The 12,413-nt window shown below is 38.7% G+C and overlaps 1 protein-coding gene across 2 annotated transcripts; it reads right to left on the minus strand.

The window, feature by feature from the left end:
• Positions 1-1,920: 1,920 nt before the first annotated feature.
• Positions 1,921-12,117, minus strand: mmp25b (matrix metallopeptidase 25b). Of its 2 annotated transcripts, XM_038735782.1 has the most exons (11): positions 11,964-12,117; positions 11,762-11,853; positions 10,253-10,385; positions 9,951-10,101; positions 8,599-8,906; positions 8,242-8,421; positions 6,081-6,165; positions 5,715-5,797; positions 5,385-5,537; positions 3,939-4,232; positions 1,921-3,325 (listed from the first exon to the last, which is right to left on the minus strand). In XM_038735782.1, exons 2-11 carry the CDS (start codon positions 11,843-11,845, stop codon positions 3,069-3,071), a joined length of 1,728 nt encoding a protein of 575 aa, XP_038591710.1. In that variant the 5' UTR covers positions 11,846-11,853; positions 11,964-12,117; the 3' UTR covers positions 1,921-3,068. The 2 variants fall into 2 exon arrangements, with proteins under 2 accessions (XP_038591710.1, XP_038591709.1); XM_038735781.1 differs by lacking the exon at positions 11,964-12,117 and having other exon boundaries at positions 11,762-11,872.
• Between the last annotated feature and the right edge of the window lie 296 nt (positions 12,118-12,413).

Genomic DNA, 12,413 nt, shown 5'->3' on the forward strand with positions numbered 1-12,413 from the left:
CACTGGTTAACTAGAGGTATTATTAAATATTTAATATTATAAATGTTAAAAACAAAAACAAAAAGATGAAGCCCTGTGAAGTAACGATGCAGCATTATTAATGTCAGTGAGAAGTAACTGTCATTAAAACAAGAAACTGTCACATTTTTATTTTTTTTTAATCACTTGACTTGCAGATAAGATGTTACCAGTGTTTCTTACCATAAAATCTGAGCTGCAAGTTCTCACATAAAGCAATCTGAGGGAGTCAGAAGAAAAATGTGAACCAACAGTGAGGAACAATAGAAACCAGTCTTTCTGGTTAAGATGATGTTCCTCTTCTCGATTTCTGCAGTAAGACTCAGTGTTCTTGACACAAGTACGTCATTGCCAAGAGGTGTTCTTAATAAAGATACCAATTAGTGGTCTGGGCAACAGATAAGGGACTGTCCACTTGGACTCAAGGATGAACTGAATAGAATCTGGAGATCAAAGGTCAAAGGTCAAGTTCCACTGTGACCTCACATTCATATCCTTTGTGTGAATGCAATATTTCAAGAACTCCTTGAAGGAATTTCTTCAAATTTGGCACAGAAGTCCACTTTTCCTCAAAAATGAACTGATAGACTTGATGACTAAGAGTTTGGTTGTCAAAGGTCAAGGTCAGTGTGACCTCAAAATGACCATGTCAAATCAAACATTTCACACAAATGTTTAATGGGATACAATGATGAAGTGAAAACATTTTCAGCTGAAAAATAGGCTATTATTCAACACTACAACACAGGAACAGAAGGGGAGATTGTGACCATAGCTTCAGCCTGAGAGAAAAAACTTTAAACACTGCTTTTGGAAACTGCCACCTTTCTCCACCTAAAATAACATACCTAAAATGAATCAGGAATAACTCCTCAACCTTTGGGCCTACATGCATAATTCTGGTCTCCTAAGCTAAGGAATATAAATCCATTGTACCATTACAGACTAAATGAGATGCAATGAAGAAAAATGGGATATTTTCATCCTCGCCCTGGTTAAAAAGCTATATTTTAAATGCAATAAACCATCATCAAATGGATTCTAATGCAACTGAATATCTTTTAATACACCTGGAATGCAACTGTAACTGTAAATCTGATCAAAATAAACTAAAATACAACAGTTATCTTACAACTTTAAAAAAATATATACCGGGCTGTCTGTATTTTGGCGTTTTATTGAGAGTTATCTTTAAAACACTGTTTATGTCCATACAACCACACCTAACATAAAGTTTCCAAAACATTGAAATATTGAAAAAAAAACAGTTAATATTCATTAATATTCCTATGACCAAAAGCACTCCCATGCTTTAAAGGCATGTGACTTGAAAACGGAACACAGAACTTTCATTTGATACCATGGATGTCTATGCTACTACGGGTCGGCCACCAGACCGCGAAAAAGACTGCGTCAGCGATTGTAATTGTATGTGTATATTGGCGCGTTTGTTGTTACTTTTATCCAGCTAATTAGTCTTTAATTTTCGTAATTTGAGTGATGTGAGCTATACAGCTGATCTCAGGGGGAGATTTGCTTTGGTTTGAGAGGTTGGACATGGGGATACGTTGTGATTAGAGATAATTGGATGCTTATAACTGTAGCCATGTACAGTGCTGACAGAGCGATGTTTGTTGTAATATAACTTAATTTAGATGCTTGGTGTTTGATGTGTGTTTGGTGTGGATAAAAATGGTTGGTTTGAGCTTTTAGCTGAGCCTCCTACCTTCACAGAGGTGTGTAGCATGGATAGGGTGATGCAATACTAGTGTCAGACATGAATTTCTCACTCTGCATTTTGTGCCAAAATCATGTGCTGCCCCTGGTACCTGGAGCGACAGGCTCAAGGTAAACTTTGCCAGCTGTAGCCAGGGAGAAAGATACAACCTAAAAAATAATTAAGAACTATGACATTTTTAATGATGATTTCTTTTATATCACAAGAATTGTCCCAAATGTTGATTTCTTGCATCAGACCTGCAGCTACAGTTCATACTGTACCTTTATAATAACTTCTGTACATCTGACCTTACATGACAAACACAGTACACCTAATAACCTTTAGCATAAAATGATTTATTGCATTACATCTGCAGAGCTTACTCCCCCACCAAAAGCATCATAGCGACAGATATCAGCAAATTTGAATAAAAAATAAAAAGATCAATTCCCTCATTATCTCCCCTACATATATATGAGCCCTCATTCCCCAGTGATTTGTCTGCTCGTCTAATATATTACCAAGACTAAGGTTTCCAGCCTTCGTGCGTCTTCCTGACCACAACCTGTTCCTGTTTTCACCTGACTGCTAGTTTGCCCCCGCTGACTGATTACCTGTTGCCGAACGCTTTCCAATGTAAAGATTGATGGCTTTCAACTGCTCTGCCTGCTTGTGAAGCCACAACACTGTGTGCAGAATCATTAACAGAAATACTGTCAAGCATAAATACTTCCAACATCAGACTCAAATACAAAAATGGTAGTAACAAAACATAGGTCACAATACACAAGTTTGCAAGCTTAATTTACCAACGAATATTGCTGTTTGTACTATATGTATGTATGCACAGGAACAAATCTACTCTAAGTGTAAAAAAATCAGCTCTGGTAAAAAACTTACACAGACATGTTTGTGTTACCTGTTTAATGTCCAAACAAAAGGTGGTTGTGTAAGACCTCATTATGAGGGAGTAACCTGAGTGCTGGATTTCTGTGTTGAATTTCTATGCTTTTACCTATGCAGAAATCATGTAATCCAATACTCATTCTAGAAAAATAAGGGGGTAAATCCTACAGTAGGATAGAGGAACGAGGCTAATTCTACCATTTTCACAGGTCAGCAATATGTTCTGATAAGGCAAAGAATTTACATTGACAAAGCACATAGGCTTGATTATTATTATTATTATTATTATTTATTATTACACATTGTATGTAAAATAAAACCAGCCTGTGGGTTGTAATGTGCTCTGAGTGAAGATGTGGATTAAGAGAAGTACAACAACCTGCAGACACTCTCGAACACACAAAGACTTTCAAAAGTTAGGTGTCTATTTTCTAATAAACTCATTAATTACCAATGTAACAGACATCAGAGGGAGCCAGCCGCTTCTTGGAAATGAAGACGATCCCCTTATGTCACAGTGGCACTCCTTTGGGATTTGAGGATTGGCTGGAGTGAAGGTTACCGGTGGAGCTGGACATCTGAGCCAGTCTACAGCGATGGATTTAGGAGTGACGACATCTTGGTTTAATCCTCCGTTCTTTAGCACCCAGTAAAGGTTGTCCTTGAAGAAGTAGGCATCTCCTAAAATGCAGCAGAAGCTGTGTGACTCTGATTCCGTTCATTTTTCATCAGATAAGAATAGAGATGCTACACAATAGCAGTGGTAGTCAGGAAATGACTTGAATATTTCCATTTTTTGATACTTTATACTTCAGCTCCACAACATTTCAGAGCAAAATATATGTTGTACTCTACTACGTTGTACTCTAAAACATTGCTTCACAGCGTTACTTGTGGTTAAAGGTACGATAACAAAATATTATAAATGAAACTTTGAAGAAGACATTTATCTAAAAGCCATTTGAGACTGAATAGCCAGTTCCTATGGACACACCTTCCCTTTAAATTCATTTGGTGCACCATTATTGTAGTCACAAGTCACCCAGTAAGCTTGACCTTGAGCTTAACCTGGTTATTATATTTGACTTTATAGTAATTGATAGTTGATTAATGTTGTTTAGTATTTTTTGTTTTGAATTTGAACTCTTCCATCGCTCTGACATATACCTTCCAGAAGCTGAGCAATCCTGTTGAAAAATGTCACCACCCTAAAATAACCTCTATAGGTTTTTTATCTATCTAGCACTGCTATCAGAAACTCATCACATATTTACGTGTCTGGTCACAATGTTACCTTCTCCCCAGCTGATAATGTCATCCATGTGGGAGGGCACTCCGGCCCAGAGGCTGGAGTTCCGTGGGTAGCCCTGCTCAAGCTGCCTGGTCACCTGTTCTGCCTTAAAGCTCTCATCAAACCTCCAAAACTCCCCACCACTGAACACGTAGGTCTTGCCGTTGTGGGCCCAGATGAAGGCTGCCTCCACCCTGTCCAAAAGCACCCCACTCTTTGTCCTCATGCCCCATTCTGAGAGGGGCTGAGGGTAACCGCTCATGGCCTCCGTGTCCTTGAAGACCCAGTATTGAGAACCTGGACAGATGGAGGAAAATGTGACAGAGAAAACAATTTGTTTGTGCAAATTAGATTCAAAAAGACGCTTGTAATGCTTACAGATTTTTGTAAAAAATAATCACAAACAGATTGTGTACTGGTTCAATGTGATTATTAAATACTGGTTTATGGATATGTATTTAAATAAATATATTAGTTTTGTTGATGAGGTAATTTAATTTGAAAAATAAAAAGGCTGATTCTTGATGATGTGGCATTACGAGAACCAAAAGAACACACATAAAGCCTCTGGCTACATACATAATGTAGCTTTGTTGTTTGTTATATTGGTAATTTATGAGTTTATTAGAAAATAGACACATGCTGGTTTCACGTTAAATAATAATAATAACAACATAAGGCCTACGTGTTGTGTCACTGTAAATTCTTTGCCTTAGCAGAACATATTGCTGACCTGTGAAAATGGTAGAATTAGCCTCCTCCCTCTATCCTACTGTAGGTTTTTTCTAGAGTGACTATTGGATTACATGATTTCTGCATAGATGAAAGCATGGAAATTCAACACAGAAATCCAGCACTCAGGTTTCTCCCTCATTATGAGGTCTTATGCAACCACCTTTTGTTTGGACAGTGAACAGGCAACACAAACATGCGTGAGTAATTTTTTTATCAGAGCAGATTTTTTTTATGGTAGATTTGCGCATGTGGATACATATATACAATACAAACAGAAATATGCTTTGCAAACAGTGTATTGTGATCTGTGTTGTTTTTTCTTCTCTTCTTGGTTTCTTTTGTGTATATTTGGGCCAACGTGCTATGTGTGTGTTGTATGACAAAATCAAGTGTAATGACTTGAACCAATATAAATTATGACAGCATGGTGCAAAGAAACGTTTGTTTGTTTAGGCTACAAACACCATCATTTAATATACCCTGTGTATAGTGACTGTATTTCCCCAAATTTAAAACTATGCATTTTTATAACAATGTGTTTGAGATTCCTGCTGCACACATTATTAGTTTAATATTTGTTCTACAATGACCATGCTGACATTTCACCACCTTCAAAATAACATCAAACAATAAACCATTTTCACACCTCCCACTGCAATTACTAAAATTAGAATGAAAAAAAGCCACACATAACCACTGGGTTTTGTTTCTCACCAATGAAAAAGACGATTTTGCTGTCGCTCTTCCTCTCATAAGCAGCGTCAATCTTGTTCGTTCCTGGCGGGAGGCCAATCCAGAAGTTGTTGATCTTAGCCGGATTGAGAGACACCAAAGACCCATCCCGCTTCGTTCTCCAGAAGTGTGCACCTTTTTTAGAAAAAGACATGAAGAAGACATGACACCGACATGACCAACATGTGTCACTGTATGTTCAGACATAGTATAGATAATAAAATTAACAATTGTGGACAATTAACATGATATTGGAGATTCTGAAGTACCTTTTAACTTTTTTTTTGTGCATTCCTCATTGCTTCTTCTTACCTTTAAAAAAGAAGACCTCTCCCCTGATATTTGCCACTGCGTCAAAGCCTCCCTTACAGCGCTCTAGGAATGAAGGGTCAGAGCTGGGACAGAAAAGATTTAGTCAAAACTCGAGTTATATTTTATAGAATGTAGTTTTATAAAAATTCACTAGAGGGTGCAACAAGGCCAAACATTGTCACAGTGAAGATCGATGAGAAGGCTTTTATCTGCATCCACTGGTTTTAAATTACTCATCATCCTTCACATGCCCGTGAGTAAACAGAGTGCATGGATAGGATATTCATAGTCTGTAAATGAGAATGATAAGTGCTTATTGTCTGAATGGATGGACAGTAGTTTTCATTGTTTTGTGGCTCTACTCACGCCTGCGTTGGTCTTGGAGGAGGTGGACTGGGCAGGCGTGGGAGGTCAGGATCAACACCCCCTGGTGACCTGCTGTCCTTCACACCTACAACAGAATAGTGACAGCAGACAATGTTGAAGAGGAAAGAAAGCTGTTGACAGCACTAAAGAAAATGTGCAAGCCACCCACCCTGACACACAGGATGCAAACAGTTTTTTGAGACACGGAAGGAAACTGTTGAAATCTTCTGATTGTGAGGTGCACCTTTACACAGTTAGCACCATAGTAAGTACTATAGTACAAAGTATGTAATGGTGAATAAAATAATGTATCAGTCTATGGACATTCTTTATCAGAGGGCTGTTTTTGGCCTCATGGTTCTTTGGGATGTTTCATCAAGCTATAAATGAACAGTAATACACTTGAAATTATTACAAATGAAAAATTAAGGTTCAAGATTTTTCCTAACTTTTAACTTGTAAATAATACATGCTATAATCCCATAAACAATAAGTAACCATCATTGACATTTTCTACTACAGTAGTTCAGGACCACTTCTCCATTTTTGGATGACTTGGAGGCCTACCACAAACCACCAATGGTCATGTTTACATGGGCCGTAAGCATTTTATACCACAATACATTAAGTAGTATCAAAATTCTGGGCAGATTAAAGGGCCAAAAGGGAACTTGGGTAGTGGTGTGGGATGGTAATGTTGGTCAGTCTGTTGGTTGGTCGGTCCACCACTTCAGTTCAGACTGAAATATCTCAACAACTTTTGGAAGGATTGCCATGACATTTAGTGCACTTCAATGGTTCTAACAGGGCTTTGGTCATCCCATGACTTTTTCTCTTGCGCCTTCATAAAGTTAAAGAGGTGGTATTATGCTCATTTTCAGGTTCAAAATCCTATTTAGGGGTTGTACCAGAACAGGTTTACATGGTTTAATTTTCAAAAAATTTTTTTTGTCATACTGCACATTGTTGCAGCTCCTCTTTTACCCTGTTTTGAAGGCTTCGTTTTAGCTATGGAGTGATACATCTTGTCTCTAAATGATCTTTGTAGGGAGTTGCACATGCGCAGTTCCTAGTTAAGGACTACTAGCCAATCAGAAGCAGAGAAAGGCAGGTCAGCGAAAAGACGGTAAACAGCTTTGATTCAGCTGTAGGCTACATGTTGCCGACCAGGTTGGCAATTTGGACTGGAGCAAGAGTTTCAGAGTGGTGAGTTATTAATCTGTAACAAAAATGTCTTTCATCCATAAAGTTTTAACTGAGCTCTGTCTTTACATCACAGTAACAACTTCATTGACTGCTTGGAGGGTAGCTAGTGTTAGGAAGGGAGAGGAGAGGTGTGCTGCAGCTCAGTGTTTTTCCACTGGTGTTTTTGAGGGCATGTCGGAGTAGCCGCTCAGCGAGCATTATGACACGTATTTTCATTGTGATGTCACAAGAAAGGGAAGTTAAGGCTGGACTACAAACGAGCTGTTTTCAGGCAGTTCAGAGCAGTGTTTTCTGTGGGAGATGGGAACTCCCTTTGGGGTGGACTTTGGGCTTTTTCACTTTGCAAACCTAGTAAATGCACAAAAAAGAGATACAACTCAATAACGGAGAGGGGAAAAGCCAAAAACCATAATACCATCTCTTTAAAAATTTTAACTGTCAAGTACTTTGGTTTGTGCCCAAATAGCTCCAAAACTAATGACATTGCCATCAGCACAGCTCTACTTTGTGTTTATTGCTAATTAGTAAATCTTGCATGCTCACACCTGAACTAAAATGGTGAATATAGTAAACATTATACCTGCTAAAATCAGTATGTCAACGTGTTCATTTCACATATTACTGTGAGATCAGGTTAGCATTGCTAATGTGAGCATATTACATTAAATTGATGATATTAGCATTTAGCTCAAACCATTACTGCCAAAGTAGGTTATAGCTTCACAGAACTGCTATAGCTGCTATATATCTACTGTGGTCTAAAATTCCATGTCAGCACTTTCATTAGCCAAAATAAAACCATAAAATTAATCAGCTGAAGGTCTGCAACATCCTGTACAAAATACACAGTATCAAACAAATATCACATATGAACACATACTGTGAGTGGGATGCAATAAATATCACAGATTGAGATGTAGTCTGATCCATAAAGTTAGTCCAACTGATTACTGACCATAAATCTGCTGGATGGCCAGCCTGTCATCCATGTCCAGCTGGAAGTTCAAAAAGTCTGTCACAGGACCCTGGTAGTACGGCCTCATGATGGACGGATCAGAGGAGGAATGGGACAAACCCAGCGCGTGGCCAAACTCGTGCACTGCAACTGTGAACAAGTCCGTTTTGCTGGTGTCACCTGAGGAAGCATGAGGCAAAAGTGTGACTTGATGGGCAGAGGAATGTGTTTCTTTTCCTTTTTTTATTACAAAATATCACTTTGGAATTATATTTTGTGTCAGCAGACAAAAACATCTCAAGAACATGTCTTCTAGCCATCATATATCCATCCATCATGATTTTAGTCAGTAAATACCTCCATGGCTCCAGAGCTCATCATCATCAAAGTGTGTGTCACCCGCCATTTCATCCGTGCCGGGGAAGAAGGCATGGGCCAGGGTGCCACCCTGCCCATCAAAAGGGTACCCGTCGTTGTGATACGAGCTGGTAAAAGACACTCTGATGTCCCCTTCAGCTATCGGCCATCTGTTGTCACTGCTGTCCAGCTGATGGAAATTCAAGGGGGCTACGTCGCTCCAGGCTTTGAAGGCGCGAGTCAGGATGTCGCCCACTACATGGGCAGTCAGGCCGGGTGAGAGGGAGGGCGATGGGTAGCTGTGGACACTGCAGACGAAAATAGATTTTGCATTACAAAAAAGTTGTACACTGTTATGTTTTGATCATCCTCTGAATCTGTTCACCGTGCATTCATGACATGTGGGATTTTTGTTTTGTTTTACCCTTTGTTACCAGTTTTGTGATTTATTACCAAATTTAATACATACCACACGAGTCTTCAAAGAGTTCAAATGTCTACAACTTACAGGGTTATTTTGGTTTTCGAGAATATTGCTTTTTTTCCTGCTTCACCCAAAGAAAATGGATGATTTATTTCTTACTTTTAACAAATCCAATAAAAGGTAAAATTGTACAATGAAACAATCCTACTAAGAAATATTGCCTGTGTAGCCAAAACCGGATACAGGAAGCTTACTCCTCTGAGCCACAGAGCTGCATTGTTGTCCAAAAACTATTAAAAACACATCAATGAGTTACATTGTTGCACTATATCTCACTTACTTTCATGAAACTATCTCACTAGAGATGTGTATTAATCCACAGGTAAAAAAAAGGTGCTAAGCCTTTCCTACAAATTTTTTTGTGACCCAAAGTTTTCCGTCTTCAGAATATGAATAATGATAGCCTTATTTGATTTTACTCTTTTAAATTTCATAAATGTGTCTATACGGTCCATGTAATAAAAATAAGTCCTCTTTTTAATTTTTACCAAAGATGGATCTGGTATATTGCATGGTGCTAATTTAACTAATGACAAAGAAATTAGAGATATAAAATGTACAGTCGACATACAGCTAGAACCTGATCACAGCCACAGTGGTAGAAGCAAAAGATCCAAACAGTTTGTATGCTTGTATAAATATTTGTTAAGAAAGATTGTTTGACTAACACACAGATTTCCAGTTTTTGATCTGATCTTCAAAATGTACAATGTGCAGGGACACAAAAAAAGACAAACAGCTAACCTTGCGTGACACTGAATTTTAAGAAAAAGGCTCACTTCCTCTAAACCTAACCTATGATATACACAACTTTATGATTCATACAGAGAAGACATAAAGTCATACTGTAACATGACCGGAAACATACCTCCATGTGAGGTCTGTCTTATGCCATTTAAGGCCTGACAGGGCATATCTTTTCCTCCTCCTCCTCTTCCTCCTTCTCAGCATGTCCTCACTCCCAACAATATCGGGGAGGGAGCATCGTGGCATGGACATGAGTTTGATGGTTTCGTCATCTGGAAGAGAAGTTTATCACATATTGTATGATGAAACGTAAGCGAGCAGATTACAGGGAGCTTGAGACCTCATGTGACCCTGGACATGTAATATCTAATATACACATTAATAACGTATTGTGCTTATAGATCCAAGTTGAGAGGTTGTTACCGAGCACCCCGGTTTCCTTGACCCCACCGAATCTCTGCATGACACGAATGGCTTTCTCAATCCCCTCTTTGGTCTGCAGTTTACTTGTGCGTGGATCAGGAACAGGGAGGTAGCCATATCTGCTCAACCAATCCTGGACAGAAAATAAAGAAACCAGAGGAAATTTGTGTCTGTGATCTGTGGGGGAGGAGGGGACTGAGTATACAGGGCCCTCATGTGAGGAGGTCTCACAAAGATAATAGAATGAATAGCCGTGGATCCGGGGAGGGGTCCATACAGAATGCTTCTGTACAGGACCCAGATTATTGTGCGTCTCCCCTGCATGAAGACTATTTGATTCACTGTTCCACTTGTCATAAGGCTCAGCACGTTCTTCACAATGCAGCCTTTTTTTCCCCTCATTAATATTATATCATGCTGTCCTTGTTGAATTAGCTGCTGACCGGGGTAAAGGCAGTGTACAATTTACAATTTGAATACAGGCAAGCAAACTAAGTCTGTTTCTTGAAAGGGATTTTGAAACCTGCCCTCCTTCCTGCTGCTGTTGCAGTTGAAAGGAAAAGGTGTTGGCTCACTCATCAACAGTTGATTTTACTCTGGTTTTTACTCATCTAAAAACATCCACCTCAAGTTGTTTAATTTTGTACTCACGCCTTACATTTTATTTCCAACAAAAACAGAGCAATTTTGCTTTATCTCTCCCAGCAAATTATGTTGTTTTATTTCTTCATATTATTATTTTTGACTAATTTTGAAACAGTCAGGTCCCCTTATTTTTGCATAAAAACAAGCTGAATTATTTCAGTCGGATGACTTTTTGACCCCACTCAGATTTTCATGCACTTGGAGCCTCAGACAGCAGAAGCATCAAACAGCATAGTGACTCTTATGTTGACAGAAATTAAACTTTACTTTTCTCACACACAACTCCCTCATGCTCATACATGCAAAGTTGCGCAAAGATAGTAGAAGCGGGAAGCTCACAGATTTCCAAATTATGTTGCCTTTCATGATATGTTTGATAATCACTGAAAACCTACAACTGCAATAAACCTATTTTAATATTTTCAATTTCAATTTTAGTAACTGCAAAAAAATAATAATGACCAATTAGGGTAGTAATTTTTTTTTAAATCCACTTTTCCCTAAAGATTGTTTAAATGTACATGCAACAAAATATCAAAGACCTTTCTTTTGGTTTTTATTAACCTAGTGATTCATCTGGACACTACCTCATGGGCACCAGCTACCTGCCTCTTTGTCTTCAACTCATGTTCTCTATATGACACCTTTCTCCTGACAATCAGAGAAAAGTATGTAAGATGCCATAAACAAGTGCAAGAACACATGCAAAGCCATATGCAAGGTGGGGTTGAGATTGAGAAATCACCCTCAACTTCTTGTCATACACATCCTTCACCACTTCATCACTTGAGAATTAAACTGAGAAATGGTTCCTGTAGGGGAAAAAAACACATTTAAGTGTTTATTGCACTATCCTGTACTCACCACCGCTTTACTGTACTGGTCAGGCACTGCTGATGTGCTTCCCGTTAAGGTCAAAATCATCCACACCAGGATACCCAACTCCATTCCAGCCGCTGCAAAAAAACGCTCCATTAATATCAGAACACGTATTATTTGGACATTTGTCGTTCCTAACCGCAGCAGCTTCCCCCAAACCACCCATAGCCAAGAGAACAAAGCTCACCGTTGTTTCTCCTCCGAAGCTTTAGCCTCTCTTGAGACTAGGCTGGGCTGATCGATCAGTTGACTCTGTCTCTGCCCTCTCTCACCAACCGACAGGAAGTCGTTGGTTTTGGCTTTTCTTGATCCAACTGTAGCGCGCGTAGCGAGCGTTGCTTCAGGAAGTATACAGATTTGAAGGTGAAATGACGCAAAATCTCTGATGCCACAGTGAAAAGACCATATTAAACACTTATCACAGCAACAATCAGTTTCTCCTCCATCATCTTGCTTTATCTCTAAATTAAACTAAACTAAATTAAAACCTAACGTTAATTTGAGTCCAGTTTCTGATATGCTGCCCTCTAAAAGGGTTTATAGCCTGTAACTAATGACTTAGTTATTAATAAATTACTAATGCTTTTTAGATCAGTTATATATATATCAGTTATTCTTACAGTGATCCATAAAATCA

The sequence above is a fragment of the Micropterus salmoides genome, unplaced genomic scaffold, assembly GCF_014851395.1.
Source record: "Micropterus salmoides isolate LMB-PRFRI ecotype aquatic unplaced genomic scaffold, ASM1485139v1 Ms_hic_scaffold_21, whole genome shotgun sequence".
NCBI lineage: Eukaryota > Metazoa > Chordata > Actinopteri > Centrarchiformes > Centrarchidae > Micropterus > Micropterus salmoides.